This window comes from Leuciscus leuciscus, assembly GCF_965113295.1.
Source record: "Leuciscus leuciscus genome assembly, chromosome: 6".
In the NCBI taxonomy this organism is placed as follows: domain Eukaryota; kingdom Metazoa; phylum Chordata; class Actinopteri; order Cypriniformes; family Leuciscidae; genus Leuciscus; species Leuciscus leuciscus.
Window position 1 is genome coordinate 22,989,467 of NC_138730.1, and position 25,877 is coordinate 23,015,343.

Below are 25,877 nucleotides of genomic sequence, written 5' to 3' on the forward strand. Positions count from 1 at the left end.
CACTATTCTGTTATATAACACAGAGCTAATAAAGTGAAAAATATATAGCCTATTCTATATTTAGAATACACATTTGGGCACAACATCACTTACATTTGCATGAGCAGAACTCTTCTGGGGGGAATGGTTCATCAAACAGGAATGCCTTGTTGCTCCATCCCTGAGGCACAGCATGCAGAGGGACTCAACAACAACAACAACAACAACTGTGCTTTACAGGGGGGTGGGATGTCATTACCTGAAGATGCAGGGCAAGACTAACTGCTCCATTATGGCTCTAAATACAAGAAGACTCAGTTTTATACCGTTGGAGTGATTTGGGTTTATTTTGTTTGGTTAAGTCTGAAAATAGATCTGATTTAGGCTAAAGTTTAGGGCAAGAATTCAGGAAATTGAGGACGACAGGGCAGCCCTTGCTAAATATTCATTCATTCATTCATTCATTCAGCAATAGTGTCATTGTTCGGACAGTAGCCTACCAACCACCCCCTCCTGGTCTAACACATTTGCCTGAAGCTCATTTGCTATCATGGAGAGAAAAAAGTTGGATGTCTCGCTCCATCTAGTGGTTCCTCTATGCAATGAAGTTAATTTAGGATACATATAAAATTACACTGGACAACTGCATGGAAGAGAAAGCACTTACTGAGTGAATATGGAGAATAGAGAGAGAGAAGGTCACCTAAACCCTGCGTTTATCCCCGTGTCCGGCTGTGTTCACCTCATGCACACGCTCCATGGCCAGTTCAAAATGGGTCTTTCATAACGGAAAGGGTAAGTGCATTATGCATTATGATGACTTCATTTATTTTTTTACATAGTCACCAAAAAGAAGGACTGCAAGAAAAAATTAATTGCAAAAGAAAGTGAATGAATGACTGAACCGAAGAATCCGACACCTAAAATGAAAGACAGCATGACCTACAGCGTTTTTTTCCTGATTATATGGCTGTTTTTTGTCTTTTACTCATACTGTATTGTTCAGTGCACTTACACACATTATTCTCTCAATTTGTCCTCCTCTTTAGCTTGCTTCTTTATTTGTCATATAAACCTGGCATTGTTTATTATGAATATTGTTGGCTCCTGGATGGTTTTGTTCTTCTTTTGTAAGTTGCTTTAGATAAAAGCATCTGCTAAATGCATAAATGTAAATGTACATGTGAGAGCAAATCAAGTAGAATTAAAATCTGACAAGGTCATGCCGGCTTGACTTCCTCCTACTATCCATTACCAAAAGCACTAAAGCTTGATGACTTTTTCAAGGGTACGAAGACAAAACAAGGGAGTGGTCCTGTCCCAGTGGACCAGAACAATGCCACATTGATCACACGCATTGATTTCCAGCTGTTTCATTTCGATCGTTGTCCATACTGCAGACATGTATAGCCGGACCATACACGCTCCCCTCAGCCAGGATAGAAGTTTGTGTGTTAGCACAAACCCAACAAACAATAAGCTGTTTCTTTTGGGACGCCAGGATCTCTGCGACTCGAATGCATTTCAAACTGCACAAAAGCCACTCGTGGCTCTATAAATCACGGATGGAGAAATCTGAGTCGTGTTGGAGTCGGCTGACCTCTTGATGTCTGTGTCAGCACATATGCAAATGATTATTTATGCCGGGGGATTTGGCAGTAGAGAGGTACTGCGGCAGCTCAGGTGATGACTGGGGCTTTTATGTTCAACCGGTCTGGAGTAAGAAACATTTTGTTTTGTTAAAGAGGCGGGTGATTAATGTGTGTTGGGCTGGGGTTTTGCTCTCTCTCTCTCTCTCTCTCTCTCTCTCTCTCTCTCTCTCTCTCTATCTCTCTCTCTCTCTCTCTCTCTCTCTCTCTCTCTCTCTCTCTCTCTCTCTAGGGCTCAGCAGGCATGGAGCCTCTCAGCCTGCAGGTGCTGGTGGTTGTAACATGGAGCTTCCTGGGCTTCCAGTGGCTGTTCCATAGAGGTAGCCCTTGGGTGTCTCAGCATCTCTCCAAAGGCTTCCTCAGGCTCAGCCCTCCACAAAGGACGGAGTGGAACTCCAGGTGTCAGATCTTATCTTATAAAAGCATGTGTTTTTATATAGCGAGTTTGCCTAAAGTTGGAAGGTCTCTCTTTCTTTCAAAGGGCCGTCTCAACAGTGCACGCTCTGGTTGTGGGGCTTTTCTGTCTCTACATATATATCTTTGATGAACCTATCCAGAAAGACCCAGTCTGGTGAGGATTTATAGATGCAATCCATTACAAATGTGGTGACACAACTTCTTATGCAACATTGTTTCTGTCCAAACTGTACAGTCTGAACTTGCACTCAAAGTGTGAAATACACCAACCTCTAATAATCTGTGATTACAGGGGAGATGCCACACTGGTGAAACTAAATGTGGCCATTACCTCAGGCTACCTCATCTCTGGTGAGTGAAGGGTTTATGATGTGATTAATATCTATTAATATATCTATATAATTTATGCAAAAATAGAAAGAAAAAATGCAGATCATTCACTTAATGATTTAAATACATATCTTCTATGATGAGCATTGTTCAATTTCTGAATTTTAATTTATTAACTTTTATTATTATTTTTAGAAAAACAAATTGTTTAACAAAACTGCTTAATTGCTTTTTAATATTTAATTATTTTTTAATGGAGGCTAAAAACATATCAAATAAAATAAAATAAAAAACATAAAATGTCTACGTGTCTAAAAAACATTTTTTAATTTCCGAATTAAAACAATTTTGAAAAGTTTGAGGGGCATTAAGTTAAAAAAATATGTCTTGATATGATAAAAAAAAAGTGAAAAGAAACGTATTTAGTACTTTATAATATTTTTATATTATTTTAACAAATGTTTTACTTTTTGGAAATATTTTTCACTAAATTAATAATAGCCTACATTATATTTGTAAAAATTACTTTGAAAAATATATATTTTTAGGAATAATGATTAATATTACATTAATGTATTTAAAGTGTATGGAAAATATGTTTCTATTTTTTACTTGATGTTACTCTCACAAAGAACACTCTGTTCCTCTTCAGATCTCCTGCTCATGTTTACTTCATGGGAGTCAATCGGAGAGAAATATTTTGTCATACATCATTTTGCTGCTCTCTATGCATATTACTATGTGCTGGTAAGTTGTGTTTCTAGCTGGTCAAACTTCCTCAGGATTTCCAAGGTCATTTTGTGCTTTTTCTTCTTCTGTAGAGTCAAGGGATATTGCCTTACTTTGCTAATTTCCGTCTGCTCTCAGAATTCTCCACCCCCTTTGTCAACCAGCGGTGAGTAATATGTAAAAAATAGATGTAAAACCATACAATGAAGCTAATTTTCTAAATTGCATTTTTTTTTATGTCTTCCAGTTGGTTTTTTCACATGTTGGGCTACCACAAACTTTCCAAACCGAGTTTGGTTAATGGTGTTGCCATGGCATTTGCATTCTTCTTGGTGAGGATCGCAGTCATTCCAGGCTACTACAGCCATATGTACTCGGTCTTTGGCACAGATGACTTCTACAAGTTACCTCTGGGAGGCCGCAGTGCCTGGGTTATTTCTAGCGTGTCTTTGGATGTTATGAACATCATGTGGATGCGCAGAATCATCCGTGGATGTCTCAAAGTCCTTCACTCAGCCTGGTCGAGAAAAGCAGGACCTGAGATGGAAACTAGAAAGACAGACTGACATGACATTGAGATACAAACAGAAACTGAATACATCAGCACACAAACAGTCCATGTTGTGTCATGTCCTATGCTGGAGTGCATATGTTTGTATTACTCCCTGCTGCTGTAATGCCGTGACAGCAGTTTTGAGTTTCAAACCGACAAATCAAGAGCTTAGAAAGCCAGTCATTGTATTAATAATGACTTACATGATGTCATGTTCAAATATGGACTCAACTGGAGGAATTAAATCACAAACGCTCTTTCAGTTTTAAAAAATCAGGTGAATAAGTGGCATGAGTCTGATCAAATGTACAATCAGGACAATAGTTGTGGTTGCACTATTTATTATAAAGCTGCTATTAAGATCAACCAACTTGCCTTTATGAATGCAATCAACAAAGCGACAGCACATCTGAACTTCCACAAGGATTCAGTGTGTGCCTGTAGACCACGATAAACAACTTTTTGACTACCATATGGATAAGGTTATATATAGAGAGAGAGAAATATAATGACATTATAAATGTATAGGAAATGTGGGTTAAATGTATAGGTGAAAGTTCCTGGTTTTCGCAGGATTTGTACTCGAGAAACCATGCATGTCTGCATATAAATATTGCATATGGAGAGTATTATGTATGTCTGGAATGGAAAACATGTCAGGTGGCACAATGTTATATAATATATGTGTTTCGTGATGCAGCCATGTATAAGCTTTTTGTAGTATGTGGCTTGTCGGTTGGATTTGGAATAATGACAATTATAATAGGCTATGTAAGCTTCAATAAGATAAGGCTTTTCAGGTTATCATTATTTAGTTCACTGTCAGGTAGGCCTATGAGGTTAAACATCAGCAATGATATGACTCTTGAAAAAGGTATGAGTATGAGCTATTCCAACTGGAATGAATTTCTACAAATACTGTGATGTCAAAAATGCTCATGTAATGGACTGGATGTGTGTTTCTGTGGTGTGACAATGAATAAACTGCTCAGTTTTACACTTTACAGTGTGAGGTCACATGAGTATATTTAGCCAATTTTGTTATGTTAGTTATTACAAAAATGTATAATTCACTTAGAAACATGCAACATGTTCTCAAAAGCTCAAATCTTTTAAGAAATCTCAAGTAATTCTTGTTCACTTCCATCCACTGGGACTGACTAGTTCAACTGAGCTCCTCTCTTTTAAAACTCTAGCAAAAGTAACGTGTTTCGGTCATAAACAACTTAGTGTTTTTAACAAATCGGTTCACTGGATGATTCAATTATTCACTTATAGCACTCAATCAGTCACTTGTTCCACAGGCATAATGATATAACCTCCAGAAAGACTAAATGAATTCATATTTTAGTGATAGGATTTTACAAAATCTGAGATCCACAATTTAGCCTATCACAGCAAAAAAAAAAAAAAATGAAATGCTCTTTTGAAATGCTGTCCTGCAGGAAACAATTGATGGAATTGATGGTTCAGAATATTCAATGAGTAAAATAATATAATAAAAATTATTATTACCATTTAAAAAAAAAATATATATATATATTTAATGAAATTAAATTAGATCGTCACTTAAATAAAAAAAATAAAATACAAACTCCAATCCTCTAGGGGGTAGTATGCATCTGGATGCCCATGCGTGCCACACACACGGCGTGATTACCCAGAGCATCTTGGGATATGAGGCATATTTCTGGTGAACGACATTGATAGTAGAGGTGTGAGGTAAGTGTTACTGTTATATAGCGGTTAGTATTTTATCAGATATATCTTGCGCATGTAGTTTTAACACAGTGCAATTTGAACAATACGAGCATTTAATACCGCCGTCTGGACAGACTAGTACATGTTTTTATCTTATGCTTGTGTAACTTACGTTCTATAACGTTAAGTGAGGAGTCTTGTATAACATTTGTTGCACAACTTCCCAAAAGCATAAGTTTGTAGTAAATTCTGCAGATATCAATAACATTTGATCTTGATGTCCACGGACTGGGATAGAGAAAGGAAGACACGTGTGTACAGATTATCAATGTTTATTCATAATGACACAGCAGCCAATCAGATGTACAGTTTGACAACTATAAGGCAAAAACACTTTATATCTCTTCTTAATTTCTAATGTAGTTACTCCCCATTGTACTTTGGCTTGATATGTGGGAATACTAGTATTGTATGTTGTTATTTCTTGTATGTTGAATTTGCATCAATCATAATAATATGAATAAAAACTATAATTAAAAAAAATGAAGTCTCCGATTCACAAAACCCTGCGTGTGACTTATCATGCAAGAACACAATAGTTGAGTTCAGATGTTAGATTTAAAGTATTTTATGCGCTTAATAGGATTTTATGCATGAATGTACTGTATATATAGCCTAACTGCAGTAATACTAATATGCTAAATGTAAAGCCACTCAAAACTTACTGTGTTATTTTGTCTTTTTTGTCTGTGAAGCTGATGGGAGACACTATGTCCAGCCCTACAGGCACCGTGAAGGCAGAGGGCATCATGGTGCCACCAAAGGGCTGTCCGATGCATCAAGATGTTATTAAAAGTGAGAAGGATACTCCAGTACTTCAATAATTACAATAATCAGTTATCTAGAAAAATCCGGGGTTTTTTCATGTACAGCAGGGCTGCAGCAACTAACAATTATTTTCTTAATCGATTAATTTGTCCATTATATACTCGACTAATCGGGAGGGAAAAAAATCTAACAAAGACTCCTTATTTAAAAATAATAATTGTAATTAATAAGTTGAAGGCAATGAAAACAATATAGCGAATGTATCTTTAGGCTTTGCCATAAATGATGTGCATGATTATCATACATCAGCCACGTCACTTTAATAATGCATTTCTATGACAAAACGCATTCGAACGTTATTATTATTTTTAATTTAGCTTTAACTTCTACCTTAAGGTAAACAATCATTTGTTTTGTGTGTTTAGAGCGTAGTTTGAATTTGAACCCTTTTTTCCATGCACAGCGCTCAGACAATAAATCAATAATTAGATTTGCTGTAGATTATTTTCATTATCGATTATGATCGATTTTATTGATCAGTTGTTGCAGGCCTTATATACAGAATATACAGATTAAATCTAGAAAATATGTTCTCCTCAGTTTTCATTCTTAACATCCCAACAGGTGCTCCTCCGCCAGAATGTCCAATGCATCAGGTGTCTGCTCCTGCTAGCGATCAGCTAGAGAAAGCGCCTGATGTACCAACACATCAGGCCAGGGCTTATGAATTTGTAGAGTGCCCTATGAGAGCTGCTGACAGGGCTAAACCCGCAATGTCTGACATTAATCCAGCAAACATGGTACTTTGCCCCTCTCAAATTGGTTACCTGGATGTTTAGATGTACTGAGACTCCTTTCTACCATTCAGCCTTATTTCCATTCTGTTCTCAATAGATGCCACCACCTAACCAGCAACCTTCAACTGATCAACCGTTTCCCCTGTCTGTTAAAAGAGAGGAATCTACCATCCCTCGTGGTGGGTCTGAGCAGAACTGGGTTTATCCCTCAGAGCAGATGTTCTGGAATGCCATGCTGAGAAAAGGGTGAGTTCCTGATGGAGAAAAAGCAATGTACATCTAATTAGCATCATCACCTTCATTGCTTATGACTCAAACTTTCACCAGATGGCGCTGGAACAATGATGATATCAAAGATAAAGATATGACAAACATCATCAGGATTCACAACCAGAATAATGAGCAAGCCTGGCAGGAAATCCTGAGATGGGAAAAGCTCCATTCCAAGTAGGTGACACGTTAAAGGCAGCTGTGTGTCCTCAGATGTCACCGAGTAGATGATTCCTGATGTTCTGCTGTTGTTCTTCACAGAGAATGCCCATGTGGACCTTCTCTTCTAAGGTTTGGTGGCAAAGCAAAAGATTTTTCACCCAGAGCCAGATTTCGCCACTGGATGGGGTAAGTGATGGTATCCCTTAACACAGGGTTTTTCTCAGTGAGTAGAAAAACACATTTATAATATCATTTTTTTAAACTTTATACATGAAAATATAGCTGCCTTTTAAATTTTAGGATGCAAATCCATCTGATAAAGATGATCCTATTTGGGGGTCTGTGACATCTAAACGATTTGAAAAGCCCTTCCTTAATAAAATGTATTTGATGTCTTTGCTTGAATGCTTTCTCTCTCAAAATCATTGTCAGATATAATAAGGTGCTTTTGGTCCTGTGTGTTGTAGGCATGAGCTACCATTTGACAGGCATGACTGGATTATTGACCGGTGTGGAAAAGATGTCAGATATGTGATAGACTACTACGATGGAGGCCAAGTGTCTAAGCATACTATCCTTGACGTGCGTCCTGCCTTCGATTCCTTAGGAGCTGTTTGGGACCGTATGAAAGTGGCCTGGTGGCGTTGGACCTCCACATGAATATTCTCCACACTGAGTCTTGTGTGATCTATAGGATTTAAAGGAACTCATATTTATTAACTAATTTTCTTTTTTTTGCAAAACAAATCAGATTGACCTTATTTTCCTTTCATGGATTTGTTGATGTGCATATTTTCAAGACTTCGTCCAATGATATGTGCGAAGAATGCTACAGTGTCACTGTGTGGTGTTGCATACATACAGTATCATACATTGTACTTTGTTACTGTAATTAAAGAGGAAAAAGCTAAACAAAATATCCTGTTTTATTTTAAAATATCCACAATGTTAACCATCCAGAGTGACTAAATCCAGCAACTGTGTAAATACTCTGATACATACTTTTTAGTTTTTCTTCATTTACAGCTGTTTTCTTGCTTATCAATTGTATTTATTTCTGCCATAAAGTCAGTTGTTAAAGGATTATATTATAATATTCATTAAAATGCTCTCTTGCTGTGTTTTTTTTAATCTGCTACTAACATGATGTTCAAAACTAAATTTGAAGATTAAATATTTCAATCTACAGAACAGATATCAAATACTTTGTTTGGGTGCTGTTTAACAAGAGCTCATATTTATAGGCATACTGCTTTTTGGTGTGCAATTTCATTTTCTTTACATATTAGCGTTTGTTTTTGAGCATTTTAGGGATTGCAATACAATAAAACGATCCAGTAACACGTATTTATTAACAGTTTTAATATTTCAATCTACGTATCTATGTTGAAAATCATAACACGTTGTCAGTCGGAACTGGTGTTCTGTTATAGTGTTTCTACACGGAATATGACCGTGTAGATCAATAACAAACCGGTCATATGTAACCGTTAGCAATCTACACACGTTCATTCATAATGTGGCATTTCGCACGAATGCAAACATGTCAAAAGAAGCGTTTGATGAAATGTCAGTTTTATCCGCCATATACTGCGAGCAGGGCGAATTCGAGCTGTTAGAAGAGTCACGTGAGTTCGTCTGAATGCATTTTAGTATTCTAATACTGTAATTACCCTTGTTTTTTAAATAGTTTTTTTATTGAACATAAAATGTAATGACCATGGTGGTAACCCCCTGTTTCCACCAAATACCATAGTTACTACAGGGTGTTAATATTGTTTTTTAGTAATGCTGTGGTTACTTGGTCTAATATTTATTAATTATTAAAATAATACTGAAAGATTTAGAAAGCCAGACTCTGATACAGTTTAAAGAGATTCACATTCATTATTATAATGGATTAACAGTAGCAATAATAACTGTTGCAACTATAGTCTTTTGATAGGATATGAAATAAGTTTGCACCATGAATTTTGAATCAAGTTATAGGCTATATTAGAACTGTTTCTTTTTGATAAATAGATCATGATCCACAAAATAAATGTTAAAACATTTTACAAATTCATCAATAAATAGAATGAGATAGAGAATTATATGTATTTCATAAAAATGAATTAAATTCACAAAGAATAAAAAAAAAAAAATGATAAAAAAAAAAATGGTTAAATATTTTTTTATTTGCTAAACTCATTCTATCCAGTTGTATTGTAAATTTGTATAACATTTATGTTGTGGATCTCATTCTATTTATCTGTTAATAAGTTACATTTTTGTTGATCTCATTACATTTATTTGTGGATCATTATCTATTTATCTGAACATACAAATTCTACGAGTACAACATAATTGTATTCCTGTTGCAATTTCATTTTTAAATGCAGCTGAGAGGGGAATCGTGTACCGCATACACACACTGACAGAGAGGGACAACGAGAAGACCCCGCTAGACCTTATTTTCCACATCTCTCCCAACTACCCCCACACTCCTCCAGATATCAGCATCAGTTCCAGCCACTTATCGAGGAAAGAATGTCATGACCTGAGACAGCAATTACTGGACACAGCACGATCACTTCCACCAGAGCCCATGATCCATGGCTTAATGCTATGGCTTCAGGAAAACTTCTCTGACTTGACCAAAACATCAAGTTGCCATTCAGCAGAGGTCAGAGCAGAAACGACTGAAGAAACATGGACCGCTTTACTACATTTAGATCACATGAGATCCAAAGCAAAATACATAAAACTGATTGAAAAATGGACTTCAGAGCTGTGTCTCACTGGAAGACTCTTTACGGGCAAACCGATATTGATTCTGCTGCAAGGAACAAAGGAAAATATTAAAGTATGACTCCAAAATCATATAGTATGAATATTTATTGTCATTTTCCCAGACATTTGATTCAATAACATATTATACGAGCATTAATACCACAGCCATCACTAAATGTTCTGGACATCTTTATAGCATATACTTTCCTGACTTTTCCTTTCCTGACTTTTCCTTTCCTGATTCCTGACTAACTGTAGAGTTTTTATTGGATTTGGTTTGTGTCATTTGTGTATGCATTCTTGTGACGTAAGAATATACATTCTAAACTGACTCTCTATAGGAATACATACACCTTCAGAAGACTGTAAAAGTTGATGTTGATTCTTCAGGGAAACGCTGCAAGGAAAAGATGATGAGCGTCCTTTGTGAGATTCCACAAACAGAGGAGAGGAGAATGTAAGCATATACAATTGCATACACTTTTGTGTGATATATTGTTAACTATATATATTCTTCACTGGCCATTGGTTAAATTTCACAGCTGGCTTTTTCTTTATTTAGGATGTCTACATTTGAAGTGAAAGACGTTTTATCACTTGATGACCTCAAAAGGGAGTTTAATCTTGTTGGACTAACTGAGCTTTATGACCAGTTTGTGCCCTCACTCATCTGACTGGACAGCTGCGGTGTAACACACACTCTCTCCACTGGGTGGAGCCGCACTCAACAACTCTGATGGATTCCCATAATAAAACACGTCATGTCATTTTCTTTAATAGCTTATAATGCAAAATATGCTGTCTTATAATATTCCCAGTTAAACTGTTTATAACTTTATGTCAGTACCAGGTCTGAAATACAGGACATGTAGCCTTACGGAGTTGGACTGGTAAAAATGTTCATAAATTGCAGGAAATTGTAAACACAAGATCAAAACAACATCAAAATAAAAAAGGGTGGTAAAACTATTTACTGTTGTCATCCCTGAAGTGTTATGTGTGTTAATATAATTTAAGTTTAAATGAATTATGTACATAAGTTATGTACATAATTCATTTAAACTTAAATTATATTAACCCCTTTATGCATGAATAATGATAACCACAGTCAGAGTTTTTTTACTCTCATGGCATGAAAAACCTGATTCTTCCCGCTTCCTTCTTCTTCTTTTTTACCCATATTTTACAAAGATTTTCAGATGACCTCTTGAGTGGACAGTAAGCGTTCATGTTTTTAACTGAAGAGATACTGTATTAAACATAATACAGTAATAGCACGTAATACTGTGTAACAAACCAATGAATACAATTATATAAAATCATGTGAAAACTATAATATATATATATATATATATATAATACAGCTTCAATTATTGCAAACGCAATTGAGTTTGTTCCTGTTCAACCAGCAGACAGAGAAGAAATTCATACAAGTTGGATTTAGCGTGTCTTTTGATATCAGAACATGAGGATGTGATCAAAGATCTGTTGGAGGTACAACTCTGTAGAAAATGCTCATGCTCCCTCCAGTCTACCAGAATACATTGATTATACCTGATTATGTTAAAAATTTACAAATTTAGCTCTTCTCTCTTGAAAAACAGACTGAAATCTACATTGATCTATTGATGTTTCCAGACTGTGGAAAAAATAGCGATCAGGTGTTTTCAAATTTCATCTGAAATGTGTTGGGAGTAACACATTAGAAGCATTACGTTACATTACGTAATTTGATGTTACAAGTAAAGTCACATTACAAATAACATGCATTATGTAATCAGATTACTTTTTTAAGTTTCGAGTTCAGTAACACATGACAAGTAACATGCATTATGTAATCAGATGACTTTTTTAATGTTACGAGTAAAGTGACACATTACAAGTAACATTAATTTTGTAATCGGATTACTTTTTGATGTTACGAGTAAAGTATCGCATTACAAGTAACATTCATTATGTAATCGGATTACTTTTCTGATGTTACGAGTGAAGTAACACATTACAAGTAACATTCATTATGTAATCGGATTACTTTTTTGATGTTACAAGTAAAGTAACATTTCAAGGAACATGCATTATGTAATCAGATTACTTTTTTGATGTTACGATTAAAGTAACACATTACAAGTAACATGCATTATGTAATCAGATTACTTTTTTAATGTTACGAGTAAAGTAACATTACAAGTAACATTCATTATGTAATCAGATTACTTTTTTAATGTTACGAGTAAAGTAACATTACAAGTAACATGCATTATGTAATCAGATGACTTTTTTTAATGTTACGAGTAAAGTGACACATTACAAGTAACATTCATTTTGTAATCGGATTACTTTTTGATGTTACGAGTAAAGTATCACATTACAAGTAACATTCATTATGTAATCAGATTACTTTTTTGATGTAACGAGTAAAGTAACACATTACAAGTAACATTCATTATGAAATCAGATTACTTTTTTGATGTTACGAGTAAAGTAACACATTACTAGTAACATGCATTATGTAATCAGATTACTATTTTGATGTAACTGCCAATTACAATCTAATAACATAATTACATTTATTTACAGCTAAAAAATTACTGCAGATGAAGTATTTTCAAGAACAACAGTCACAATAATAATATGAATTGTAGCTGAAATATAGCTAGTGATGCATGATGTCCAAGTTAGTGGACAGATGATTAATCAAAATGTCCTCCCAATCTAAAATCAATACTTGGAAAGCTGAATAATGATATGACATAAAAGGGTTAAACTGACTTAAAAAATCTCGAATTGAATCTCATATAACATTTTATTTGAGAAATGTGCATGAATTTAGTAACAACAGCACTTGAGCTGCATGCATTTTAGAAGTTTGTAGCAGGTGCTTTGTTTGACTTGAATTGGTGCTGCGCAGAAGTCAAGTCAAACAAACCTACTGTCAAACCTGCTGATCATGTTCTCCAGAATGATTTCAGATGACACAAAGAGTTTCAATGGAAGAACAACTTATATGGCAAGCCATTTTAGCTTAAATTGTACCCAGCGTTACTCGTCGTAATTGCATTTTTACTAGTAAGAATTCAATTAGAGAGCTCTACAATTGAATTGTTACTAGTAAGAATTACAATTAGAGAGCTCTCTAATTCAATTATTACTAGTAACAATTACAATTAGAGAGCTCTCTAATTAAATTCTTACTAGTAAGAATGCAATTACAGAGCTCTCTAATTGAATTTTTACTAGTAAAAATATGAATTAAAGATATGTATAATTGCAGAGCTCTGTAATTGAATTAAAGAGCTCTGCAATTACATTCTTACTAGTAACAACTGAATTAGAGAGCTCTCTAATTGGAATTGTTACTAGTAATAATTGGATTAGAGAGCTCTCTATTTAAATTGTTACTAGTAAGAATTGAATTAAAGAGCTCTGCAATTGCATTCTTACTAGTAACAATTCAATTGTAGAGCTCTCTAATTGTAATTCTTACTAGTAACAATTCCATTGTACAGCTCCGTAATTAAAGATGAATGGAAGTATGGCAAGCCGTTTTAGCTTAAATTGTACCCAGCGTTACTCGTCGTAATTGCATTTTTACTAGTAAGAATTCAATAAGAGAGCTCTACAATTCAATTCTTACTAGTAGCAATTACAATTAGAGAGCTCTCCAATTCAATTATTACTAGTAAGAATTACAATTATAGAGCTCTCTAATTCAATTATTACTAGTAAGAATTACATTTACAGAGCTCTCTAATTCAATTCTTACTAGTAACAATTACAATTAGAGAGCTCTACAAATGAATTTTTACTAGTCGTATGTCTCCATTGACTTCCATTCATTTTTAATTACGGAGCTCTACAATTGAATTGTTACTAGTAAGAATTACAATTAGAGAGCTCTACAATTGAATTGTTACTAGTAAGAATTACAATTAGAGAGCTCTCTAATTCAATTATTACTAGTAACAATTACAATTAGAGAGCTCTCTAATTAAATTCTTACTAGTAAGAATGCAATTACAGAGCTCTCTAATTGAATTTTTACTAGTAAAAATATGAATTAAAGATATGTATAATTGCAGAGCTCTGTAATTGAATTAAAGAGCTCTGCAATTACATTCTTACTAGTAACAACTGAATTAGAGAGCTCTCTAATTGGAATTGTTACTAGTAATAATTGGATTAGAGAGCTCTCTATTTAAATTGTTACTAGTAAGAATTGAATTAAAGAGCTCTGCAATTGCATTCTTACTAGTAACAATTCAATTGTAGAGCTCTCTAATTGTAATTCTTACTAGTAACAATTCAATTGTACAGCTCCGTAATTAAAAATGAATGGAAGTCAATGGAGACATATGACTTGTAAAAATTCATTTGTAGAGCTCTCTAATTGGAATTGTTACTAGTAAGAACTGAATTAGAGAGCTCTGTAACTGTAATTCTTACTAGTAATAATTGAATTATAGAGCTCTGTAATTGTAATTCTTACTAGTAGTAATTGAATTGGAGAGCTCTCTAATTGTAATTGCTACTAGTAAGAATTGAATTGTAGAGCTCTCTAATTGAATTCTTACTAGTAAAAATGCAATTACGACGAGTAACGCTGGGTACAATTTAAGCTAAAACGGCTTGCCATATGGAAGTCAATGGAGACATATGACTTGTAAAAATTAATTTGTAGAGCTCTCTAATTGTAATTGTTACTAGTAAGAACTGAATTAGAGAGCTCTGTAATTGTAATTCTTACTAGTAATAATTGAATTAGAGAGCTCTGTAATTGTAATTCTTACTAGTAGTAATTGAATTGGAGAGCTCTCTAATTGTAATTGCTACTAGTAAGAATTGAATTGTAGAGCTCTCTAATTGAATTCTTACTAGTAAAAATGCAATTACGACGAGTAACGCTGGGTACAATTTAAGCTAAAACGGCTTGCCATAAACTTACCATCTGTACAAAGGGTCACATGATCAACGTCACACATTTACTTCTTTGATTAGATGTACAAATCTTAAATATTTATAATTCATTAGTCATAATGTTTTTATTATATTATTTTTAAATCTCATATTTTCAATGTCGTCTCAAACTTTTGGTCCCCAAAGTGGGAGTGTACCCATGTAGTGACATGGGCTGAATCTGGAATCACATACTTGCCTAGGCTACAATAAAGTAGGTGAAAAACAGTATGTGACAATAGAGGAATGTCCAAATTCACAGTACTCATTAAAGAGTAGGCAAAAAGCCGGATGACCTACTACTTCCGGTGAGATTCTGAAGTGTGCATAAGATGGACATTTTACTATCCCATGAGGCCACGGGTGAGCATTTTTGAATGCCAGTGTAGTAGGTCACATGATAATGACAACATAGCGAATGTAGTACGTCCAGATTACATTCATACTACACACACCCATACTTTAAAGAACATACTTTTCCAGCAGTTGTGAAGCAATTGCTTATTCAAAATATGCGAGAATATGCGATTTCTGACGGAGCAATAGCTGAGATTTGAATCGTAATGGCACAGTTAAAGCTCTAGGGGGCAAAAACAAGCCGTAGTTCCTGCTTCAGTTTATTTAGGGAAAAATTAATGATCTTATCTGCTACACGCTGCAAGAACAAACACTGTACAAAGTTTTCCTCTTAATGATGAGAATAGAACTCAGTCTGTTTCTTTAAAACAATTAAAACAAAGTAAATCTTTGTTGAGCGGTTGATGTGAAGATGCTCTTTAAATTAAACTTGTAAATTGAATTTGGCACACTCACTGACCTTACAGACAGCTTTTGCACTTCAAACAAATTAAGACTCTTCTTTTAATTTATGAGTATTTTTCTACAGGTAGAAATAACAAGCTCTCTATTTTATAAGAGATTGGTTTTTGAACATCAACTTTAATTAGGCAAAAGGTAGGAATCGATTCTGTTTTTAGCTCTGTGTTTCATACTCCCACATACACACGTTGTATATAGCTGGCTGTCATATTATGTTTACCTTATGCACATTGTGCAGACAGCTGCTGCCTAGGAGGGTCCAGGAGCAATTGACATGAAATTTCTTTTTTTAAACATAATTAACAAGGCTTAATGAAAATCACCTCCTCGCCCTTTACAATGATCCACTCTGAACTATAAATTCACCTTGCCTGACCTTTTCCCTGACATGTTCTTACAAAACAACACTGCTTGTTAAATGTCATCCACTCAGTGGCATTTACTTGTATAAAACAGGGCTTTGATCCAGAGGAGAAGCATTTCCTACCTTTACTAGGCCACAAGGCCACTCTCGGCGACCCCGTGCGCCTGCTACCTGTTGAACATTTTAATTACGGCCCATTAAAATGTACAAAGGTTAGATTGAACTTAAAATTTATTGCCCAAATGACATTTTAGTTTGGCAAATTAACGCTACATCTATGACATTTGTTCCTTGCTTTTCCTGATCCAACTAAAAGCGGCGATCTGGAATTCCATCCGACTGCTGGAGATTGGCTAAATCAATGCAGAAGCACGACTGAGACGAACCGCCGCGGCCCACCGTGTCCAACTCTATCCAGGTCGATGCGACTCTGGCACAAGAATGCCCTCGACAGCCAGATCTGTTGTCACCCAAACCTTACGATTAGCCTCAGTCTGACTCTGAAGGATCATGCAAGTTTAATTCCAAACGAAATGTAATCACAGCAACAGATAAGGGTCATTCCTCACCATACAGCATGCTTTAATTTATTGTCAAGTCACCTTTTATAGTAGCACCTGCTTTAAACAATACAGATCGTTTCAAAGCAGCTTTACAGTGATAACAGAAAAGGATGCATTTCGGCTGTTGTTCAGCTGAAGTCAGTTCAGTGTTGATTAAGTTCCGTTATAAAGAGCATCAACTATTAAATTAGTTCAATTCGACTATAAAGCAGCTCTGTGGTAGTGATTTCATCATCTAGGCTCAGTTCAGTTCTCAACAAATAGTGTCAGTGCAGTCAGATCAATAATATTGTTGAATATTAAGTGTCCCTATAAGCAAGCCAGAGGCAAAAAGGAACCCATACTCCATCGGTGACAGAATGGAGACAATCCCCTGTGTATATACGGTCTCTGCTTACATTCAGGGCTGAGTTCTGGTCGTGTCTAGGTGCAGGTCCACCATCTGATCTGGATACGGTCCGGATCCAACTGACTACGGATAAAATATTAGGATAAAATAATGGATATTGGATCAAATATTAATTTTTTTAAAGGAATGTAAATAATATAGTATATATGTAAAAAACACTTATAGTGATTGAACCCAATTTTTCAAAAGAAGTTTGAAGATATCAGAATCAACTTCTCTAAGCTAACTTCCAGCCCCTCAATGAACAATGACTCATTTTAGCTCTGTACTTTTCTTACAGTTGTGTACATAATTAAGTTATACTCAGTCATTTTAAGTGCCTGAGCTTGACCAGAGCATATTTTTTGTTGTTCTCCTTTTATAGCAATACTTGACGTTTTTCAAGTAACAGAGTTGAAACGGTAGCTATACTGCGTAACAAAAATGACCCGTAATAAGTAGACATTATAAAAGACAACTAAATAGATGAGGCTTTGTAAAATTCTTATGTGGATAATCATTTTGGACTCATGTTAATGATCTGATCCCGTCTGGTTGCAGAGGTGCACATCTGTCTTTACCTAGCATTAGCTGTGGATTCTCCATTATTGAGCTCATATTCCCAATTATCATAATAGCTGAGATGCACGGGCTTGTTTGCATGCAGAGACACACTCCTGAATAATGTGCCGCGTGAATGCAAGCCCCCTTTTTAATTAAACTGGAGTACTGAGGATGTTTTTTAGGTGAGAGATAAACCTGCTGTTAATTAAGTAAAAAAAAAAAAAAAATGGTAAAAAAAAAAAAAGGAAGACAGAAATGAGAATCTCGGATGTGGAGCGAACACACAGGGAGGCTAAACGCAGGGTAATTTGAGGAATAGCTGGTGTCTGGGCAATTGTAATTAGTTTGGGCTAGGTTAAGACATTTGGGTAAATATTTAAATGTTGAATGTATCGAGAGAAATTATTATTTCATAACATGTTATTTTGTTTTGTGTTTTTGCTGTAGAACGTTTTCTTATATTGCTCTAAGACTTACGGTGATACAGGTGGAAATTGTCAATTAGAATATTGTGAGCTTGTGTGAGGCGTTCCTGAACAGCAGAGAGCGCTGTTGTGCTGTTGATCGCACGTAGATGTCTCGAGCTTGATTTGTCTCAGTCAGTGTAACAGGCATTTTTGACATGGTGACAGACAGCTGGATTATGTTTAACACTCCGGAAGTTAAAATGAAATAAAATTCCTGCCACGCCTTTAAACGTGTGCGACCATACACAAGTCCTGTGACCGCCAGTTCGAGCCAGATAAATGTGTAAAATCCTAATGGTAGCCTACATGTGTCAGTCAGGTTATTTGATTTTTGTGCTTGTGTCTGCGGCTTCTTCTCTCTCAATGTCTCTCTGCTCTTGTGATTCACTGCTAACCTTCTCAAATGCAGTGACGTGTGTGGAAATCACAGAGTCCTGACAAGCCATGCAGTGGAGACTCCAGATGGGCCCCGAGCAAACGTCTCCTTTGGGCTCTGGTGGCGTACCTATGTCTGTGTGCAGGGAATTCAATTAAATCCTTAAATCTCTCCCTCTTCCTGGAAGGTAGACTTGAGGACAAGTGACCTGACAGGGCTAATGTCAGTAGAGAACCTCTGTCACTGGCTGGTGAAATTTTATTTGATTGAAAACGGCTTGTTAGGTAGGTTTTCATTGTACAAGTTTATTGTGAATCTGACATGACTTGTTGAAGCACTGTAATGTGTTTGACTGAAAGGTCTGTGCTCCTTACTTATATTTTAGCAGCGTTTTTTTCTGTTCAAACCAACTTTTAATTGCGTGGCAGTCATGTGGAGCATCCTGGGGTTAAGAGCCTCGCTCAAGGTCACAGTGGAGATCAGAATAGCCTTTCTGTCAATAATTCTTCAGTTCAAAGGTCACCTGTTCTTCTTGTTAAATCTGCAAGAATTAAACTATTTCCTTCACAGAGCTTTAATAAGACATCACCGGTAGTCACATATGACCAGACCTTTGATATTTCTCCCATTTATATATGTACTGTGACCAGTACACTTTTTATTTTTTATCTTTTTTTACATGCCATTTAGGGGCTGGTTTATCAGAGAAAAAGTAACAAAATGATAGTCTAGATGTGAAGAAACTGCATTTAAATATAATAATAAGAAAGGTTTCTTGAGCACCAAATCATCATATTATAATGAATTCGGAAGGATTATGTGACATTATATTTAAATAAAATTAAAATCAAAATTTGTATTTTAAAATAATAACTTTTCTTAAATTGTAATAAAATGACATAATATTAATCAAATAAATTCAGCCTTAACGAGCATATGAGACTCCCCCCCCCCCCCCCAAAAAAAACATGATTTTTTTTTTTTTTTTAAACAATGTAAACACTGCATTTCTGATGCACCATGACTTCTGGAAACTGTGTATAAGTCAGCCAATCAAATGGAAATTGCAGGCTTTCAGATATGTTCGGCAGTTTTGTGTGTAACAAGCATCAGATGGTCAGTAAACAGGCTGTGGTGGTGTGTACGGTCTCATACTATAATATACCTGAAACTATTTACTATTTACTACACTATTTACCCTCCATCTGTCCAACTGTGCTGTACACAAATATCCGGCCATTTAGAGGAGTGTCCTTCTTCTAACACTGATGAGGATCTGGATGCTCTGCTGGACAGTGCAGATGGTCACATCTGATGCCTGTGGCTCTCTACACATCATGTCTGCTGTGCTGGGTGATTATAGGCATTACGGCGGAGGTCAAAGCCAGGATGAGCTCCCGAAGAGGCCCAGGTTAAAAAAGTGCATGTTCCTGGGCCTTCCACTCGATTGAGACTTGAGGTGAAATAAGGCGGAGCCCCAGAGCAACAACCACCTACTACGTAATTGCCATGGAACAATGGTTATTCAAAGGTGTTTACCAGTCGGAGTGAACTTTTCCAGTTTCGAGCTCCCAAAGCAAACTTCGTTTTGGCCTGATTTTGTTTGAAATGACGTCACACCAGTTCGTTCTTCAAGTATATTGGGGCCTTTTGCGTACGAGTATAGCCGAACCCACAGTCTTTCAAAATATACTGATTTGATAGTGTGCGCAAACACAGGCGCTTAACACGTGCACTAGAAAGTTTAAACCTCGTCCAGTGCGCTATTTCTCTCCAGAAGTCATCACAGATAAAAAATGTCATTGTACTCGTTTAAACTACTGTTGCATTTTTTTTTTATCCCTTCACACAAAGCGCTCGTCAACGTGGGCATCTATTGTTGGCGCCGTTTGTTATTGTTGTTCTGTCACATCAGTTTCGTTTTCGACTGTGAAACAATGGGCCTGGGCAGTGTTGCCACCTTGTGGACAAACTATTTAGAGCAAAAACACCTGTTTTACCCTTGTCGGCATTGGTCGGTGCTTGGTTTCGCTGACTGAACATGTTCCATTGATGTTTGTCAGGTCAAGGAAGAGTCTGAGAAGTGACGTGTTGTAATCTGGTGATTGTCGCCATTGGTCAGCGTCTGTCGGCGAAGTGTGAATGAACTTTAAAGCCGCCTTTCCACTGCACATGACATTTAGACACTGTTGGATTTCGCCCCCTAGTGGCACTTGTAATGAACTTTCATTATGATCTTGCGCCGCAAGATGAGTAAACTGTGTCAGAAATCTTCTCCGTTAAGGTGCATCTCTTGCACTAAACGGTCATACTCGAGCTACACTGTTAGACTTTTCTGTAATTTCTACAGTTATTTACTTTAAATCCCCCAGTATTATACTGCTATTTCTCTTTACAGTAAATAACTGTGATTCCAATTGCATCATGGGAATTTTCTGTGACGTCTAACACCACATACAGAGACTTACTGTATTTTTTAAATTTGCTGTATACTACTGTATTTGACGTAACTGCCTCTCTGGCTGGCACCATTCCACCGTGCTTTTTATTTCCTAATTTTTGCCTTACACCACGTGTCTACAACGCTATAATAGCCAGAGGCTGTCTATATTGGACACATTGAAGCGACCGGACCTTTAAATGCAAACCTGTTTATCCCTTGTAAGAACTAGTGCGAGCGCTTGGACTCGTATCGGACTACGTCTGAAATATAACGGCCGCGGCGCATCACTACACTGTCTGGGATTTGTCGTGTCGCGTCAGACAGACATCCAGTGTAGGTAATGGGGTCTGTCTTTTGTTGGATCGCGACGTTCGTGTCTGGCCGGGGAAGAGACGGAATTCACTTCACCGAGAGAGAGAGATCAGCAAGCAAGGTAAAAAACAAAAAACAAAAAAAACATTCTGTGTATGTTGACAGGATTGTGCCCAGTTTAACGTATGTTATAACGTTAACGTTAGCCTAACGTTACTCGTCGTCAACATGGCGGTAACGAACTTTACCATGGTAAACTGAGCTAACGTTTCATTTTACACACTTTGTTAGATTATTGAATTGTCGAGTTAAAATATGCCAACGAGCAACGCGTTTACATTAACAATAAATGTGAATAAACTAATGTGAAATTCTGTTTATATCTTAATGTTGGCCTACTGATGAGAACCTTTATAGTTTTAGCATTAGTTTGCAAACTATACCATATTATAGTTTTTTTTTTTTAATGGAATTTAATATTTACTTCCATTTTTGTGTTTAAAGGCAACTGCAACAAAGCGCCAATTCGCGCCAGTGACTTAGCAAGATTCCAGAGGTAGGCCAGCCCATTTGTGATATATTTTGAGAAGTTTGCTGAAATGATTAGCATACACTATGTGAAAATTGCTTTTGAGCCACTGGTACAGACTAGGTAGCTAACAATATCTTATAAAATCTCTATAAAATTGGCTAACTTTATATCAAATAAGTGACCTTTGCATTATGTCTAACTTTATTACACAGCAAATGAACCAATCAGAAGATGGACCATTGTCTTTGTTCAGTCTCACCAGATTAAATGTATCCAGGTAAGCACTGCAGTAAAACTCTCACTAAGACCAAATCTAGCATTCTAAACAACTTAAGTTTATATTTTTGCATTATTTTTATATTTTATTAGCCAGCGACTCTACCATTGCAGTTCCACCTGACTAGGAAGGTCCTAATATCAGCGCACAGGTGGGTTAACTACTGTAGGAAGGAGAACGATCATCACACAGTGATTTCTTGCATGTATCTTACTGTGTATTTGTCTCAAACAGGTACTCCTTCACTGCAGACAAGCTGAAATGGGCTAAAATCATCTATTTCAGTCGTTCAACTTCTTTCTATGCATCTCAGCATTTTTGGACAGAATTTAGGATTTGTAAGTATTAAAATTTAATCTGGCATAATTTAATTTAGTTCTTTTGTATGCTATTTATTGACAAAAGCTGTTTACAAATATATATTCTTAAGTTTTTGTGAAAATAATAATAAAAATTAACAAAAAAGGTTAAAAATAATGTGACACTAATATTCTCTCTCTCTCTCTCTCTCTCTCTCTCTCTCTCTCTCATATAGTTTTGGAACCGGGATCTCCTCTGAAGGACTGAGTACATTTGTGTTTGTGGGCACGCATACAGACCAGGGAACACTCTGATGTTGTCAATCAAGTTCTGAACAGGAACCAATCTTTGGAGAAGTTCATTTATTCACAAAGGTGGACAAAAACATTGTGTTGGCTTTTTAAAGATTATTTTGATGATGACTTTTACTCCTATGCTGTAGAAAAGATGGAGTAGACAGTCAGACATTGATAATAATAATAAATGTTTCTTGAGCATCAAAGAGACTTCTTTCAAAAACATTACGCCACTTAAATACTTATTTTGGCCACCAGTGTACATGAATCCAACACATTTTTGGAAATAAGTGAAATTATTTTTAAGGTGGGGTTATGTGTCTTGTATTGTGAAAAGAACTGTGTTTTGTCCTGTTTTGGACATTTCCTTTTTGAATGCTTAAAAATGTATTGATATTCTGCAGTTTTATGAATGTAATGGTTGATATTTCATTATAATACTTGTATAAGCTAAACAACCAATGACTCTACATTCATTTAGTCAAATGCTAATGTTTTGTTTATGATTTTATGTATGTTTTCAAAAATGTTTGCAGTGAAGGACAGCACATAATGTGTTAATTTAACACGTTTACACATCTTTGTGCTAACCTCTCTGACATATTTACTTTGTTAAAATCATTAACACAAAAAATGTTGTCTCTAAACTTACCCATTAATGTGTAAAAATTTCACATCATTTCCAGCATTGGCATGTTTATTTTGTGATATATATGAAATGTTTTAAATAAAAAAATGGTATTTTGTGATAACTTTGTCTAATTGGTTTGTATGAAAGTAGTACTTATGTAGGATAAAAATAAAATTAATCATATATCAAAATTATCAAATCTAATTTATATTTAGTACAAATAAAAATAATTACAGTAGTGTACTGATTAGCTTAGTTTTTACAGTAATGCACTGTACTGATTAGCTTCGTTTTTACAGTAATGCACTGTATTACACAAAACTGAAATACGGTTTGGTACTGTAACTCTTAATTACAGTAACTTACTGGCAACAGTGTTGCCAGTAAGTTACTGTAAAAAACCCTTGAAAAGTCTAACAGTGTAGATAGTGTTTTGCCCACACTGGCTTGCAATATTTCTTTAAGCGTCTCCAGTAAAGGAATGCAAAAGCCTTTATTCTCCGTACTTTCACCATGGTGGAACGAATGAATGCAAACAATGCATATAGGACAAATAACCGCCAATAAGTTGAGTGAAAATACGGTGCCAGATAATATATATATTTTTTTTAATAATTGTTCTCATTTATCAATAACCATGTGTTTTTTAAAGTTTTTAAAAGCATCAAGTGTTTCTAATGAAGTTAAACCCAAGGTATTAATAATTCTCACACCGATCTGATTGGAATACTTTCGAATACATCAGATGTATCTCGGCTTGTCAAATTCGTATAGTCGCTCAAGTTCAAAATTTTTATGGATTGAAAGCTCAAATCAAATCTGAAAATTCCGCATCTGCAGATGGTTGGCACCCTACGAAGACCCTGTGTAACTCTCCATCGGCTGTCATTTGTCGTGTGCAGTGGAAAGGCGACTTAAAGGGTTAGTTCACCCAAAAATGAAATTTCTGTCATTGATTACTCACCCTCATGTCGTACCAAACCCGTAAGACCTTTGTTCATCTTCAAATGAAGATATTTTTCATGAAATCCGAGAGCTTTCTTATCCCCCACACCCATAGACTGCAACATTATAACCACTTTCAAGGCCCAGAAAGGTAAAGGGTAAAGGTAAAAAAAAGGTTAAACTAGTCCATGTGACTACAGCGGTTGAATCTTAATGTTATTAAGTGAAAATAATACTTTTTGTGTGCAACAATTTCTTCTCTTCCATGTCAGTCTCTTGACGCTGTTCATGTTGTAGACACACTGCAGCCTTTCCGGGTTCTACTTCCGAACGCCGGCTCAGTAATGGCACTCAGGTAAACAGCGTTAGAGTCGTTATTAGGTAAACAGCGTTAGAGACTATTTTAACGATGTCTTTACTACCTTTCTGGGCCTTCAAATTGGTAACAATGTTGCTGCCAAGGGGGGTGGGTGGTCAGAAAGCTCTCTGATTTCATCAAAAATATCTTCATTTGTTTTCCGAAGATGAACAAAGGTCTTAAGGGTTTGGAACGACATGAGGGTGAGTAATTAATGACATAAATTTCATTTTTGAGTGAACTAACACTTTAAGAGCTCAGAGGGTTGTGGTCACAGCAAGAGCACGGTTATAGCGATGTGCATTTCCTACTCGTGAGCGGTGATGATGACTGAGCCTGACCTTCTCTCCATGTTCTTCTGATGAGACTGATCATCATCGATGAGCGCATACACATTTCCAAACAGAGCTTTCCCCTCCACGTCTCCACGCACAGGTCGGCGTACGCGTCTCACAATAGCATCATTAAATCAGACGGGTTTAGTTTACTAGTGCGGCATTCTCCTAAAATGCTGTTTGTTAGCTCTGCATGGTGTGCGGGGGATGGTGTGAAAGTTTTCCTTCTGCCAAGTGCAAATAGGCAGTTTTGTCCGATATTTTCTGTTGGCAGGGTGTAAACAAAAAGCCGATCCACGCTCCACAAGTTGTTAGGGGTGAGCGCCGGAAGTTTGTAGTTTTGTAAAATGTCATCCTCCGGCTTGGAAACAATTTGGGGAAAATTATGCTGGCTGCGGCTGACTCATCCTGCTGGAAAACAAGTGAGAAAACATATTTGCCGATGCCCTTGAAGATGACGATGTGTGCTGCCTAATTGCTGGGAAGAGGATAATTGAGCCACCTGCCAGCTTAATGGCACATTTTCACATGTGTCACCTCATCTCTTTGAGATGCTCAAATACACACAAATTTGTCAGCATGCTGAAATTGCATAGCAGGCAGAACTTAAATAACTGCATACTGTGATCAGAAACAATTACTTTTCGTTCCTGTGCCAGGGTCATTGTGGGAATGCGACGACTTTGATTCCTTTCTATCTGGCAGAATTCTGTGGGTTGGATTTAACGCCCCATCAGACTGGAATACGCCCTGCCCCGCAAATGATT

General features: G+C 36.2%; 3 protein-coding genes and 1 long non-coding RNA gene across 4 annotated transcripts; all 4 read left to right on the plus strand.

Moving 5' to 3' along the window:
- Positions 1 to 639: 639 nt before the first annotated feature.
- Positions 640 to 4,625, plus strand: LOC309500940 (TLC domain-containing protein 4-B). The gene is made up of 7 exons (XM_082172776.1): positions 640 to 774; positions 1,861 to 2,027; positions 2,110 to 2,199; positions 2,338 to 2,396; positions 3,028 to 3,122; positions 3,197 to 3,270; positions 3,352 to 4,625. The coding sequence occupies exons 2-7, from the start codon at positions 1,873 to 1,875 to the stop codon at positions 3,668 to 3,670; spliced, it is 792 nt and encodes a 263-aa protein (XP_082028902.1). The 5' UTR covers positions 640 to 774; positions 1,861 to 1,872; the 3' UTR covers positions 3,671 to 4,625.
- Positions 4,626 to 5,321: 696 nt separating this feature from the next.
- Positions 5,322 to 8,762, plus strand: hccsa.1 (holocytochrome c synthase a). Its single transcript, XM_082172775.1, has 7 exons — positions 5,322 to 5,379; positions 6,114 to 6,213; positions 6,811 to 6,986; positions 7,081 to 7,229; positions 7,311 to 7,430; positions 7,515 to 7,601; positions 7,883 to 8,762. The coding sequence occupies exons 2-7, from the start codon at positions 6,117 to 6,119 to the stop codon at positions 8,073 to 8,075; spliced, it is 822 nt and encodes a 273-aa protein (XP_082028901.1). The 5' UTR covers positions 5,322 to 5,379; positions 6,114 to 6,116; the 3' UTR covers positions 8,076 to 8,762.
- Positions 8,763 to 8,826: 64 nt separating this feature from the next.
- On the plus strand, positions 8,827 to 11,156 carry rwdd3 (RWD domain containing 3). Its single transcript, XM_082172777.1, has 4 exons — positions 8,827 to 9,043; positions 9,797 to 10,260; positions 10,529 to 10,644; positions 10,750 to 11,156. The coding sequence occupies exons 1-4, from the start codon at positions 8,959 to 8,961 to the stop codon at positions 10,859 to 10,861; spliced, it is 777 nt and encodes a 258-aa protein (XP_082028903.1). The 5' UTR covers positions 8,827 to 8,958; the 3' UTR covers positions 10,862 to 11,156.
- Positions 11,157 to 21,897: 10,741 nt separating this feature from the next.
- On the plus strand, positions 21,898 to 22,497 carry LOC309500943. Its single transcript, XR_014206740.1, has 3 exons — positions 21,898 to 22,088; positions 22,181 to 22,245; positions 22,338 to 22,497. It is a non-coding gene; the product is annotated as an uncharacterized lncRNA (long non-coding RNA).
- The last annotated feature ends 3,380 nt before the right edge of the window (positions 22,498 to 25,877 follow it).

Coding starts and splice junctions, on each gene's coding strand:
- LOC309500940 (XM_082172776.1), top strand. CDS start 1,873: ATGGAGCCTCTCAGCCTGCAGGTGCTGGTGGTTGTAACATGGAGCTTC. Junction 2,028..2,109: donor AGGACGGAGTGGAACTCCAG/GTGTCAGATCTT, acceptor TTTCTTTCAAAG/GGCCGTCTCAACAGTGCACG. Junction 2,200..2,337: donor ATCCAGAAAGACCCAGTCTG/GTGAGGATTTAT, acceptor CTGTGATTACAG/GGGAGATGCCACACTGGTGA.
- hccsa.1 (XM_082172775.1), top strand. CDS start 6,117: ATGGGAGACACTATGTCCAGCCCTACAGGCACCGTGAAGGCAGAGGGC. Junction 6,214..6,810: donor GCATCAAGATGTTATTAAAA/GTGAGAAGGATA, acceptor ACATCCCAACAG/GTGCTCCTCCGCCAGAATGT. Junction 7,230..7,310: donor AATGCCATGCTGAGAAAAGG/GTGAGTTCCTGA, acceptor AACTTTCACCAG/ATGGCGCTGGAACAATGATG.
- rwdd3 (XM_082172777.1), top strand. CDS start 8,959: ATGTCAAAAGAAGCGTTTGATGAAATGTCAGTTTTATCCGCCATATAC. Junction 9,044..9,796: donor CGAGCTGTTAGAAGAGTCAC/GTGAGTTCGTCT, acceptor TTTTAAATGCAG/CTGAGAGGGGAATCGTGTAC. Junction 10,261..10,528: donor GAACAAAGGAAAATATTAAA/GTATGACTCCAA, acceptor GACTCTCTATAG/GAATACATACACCTTCAGAA.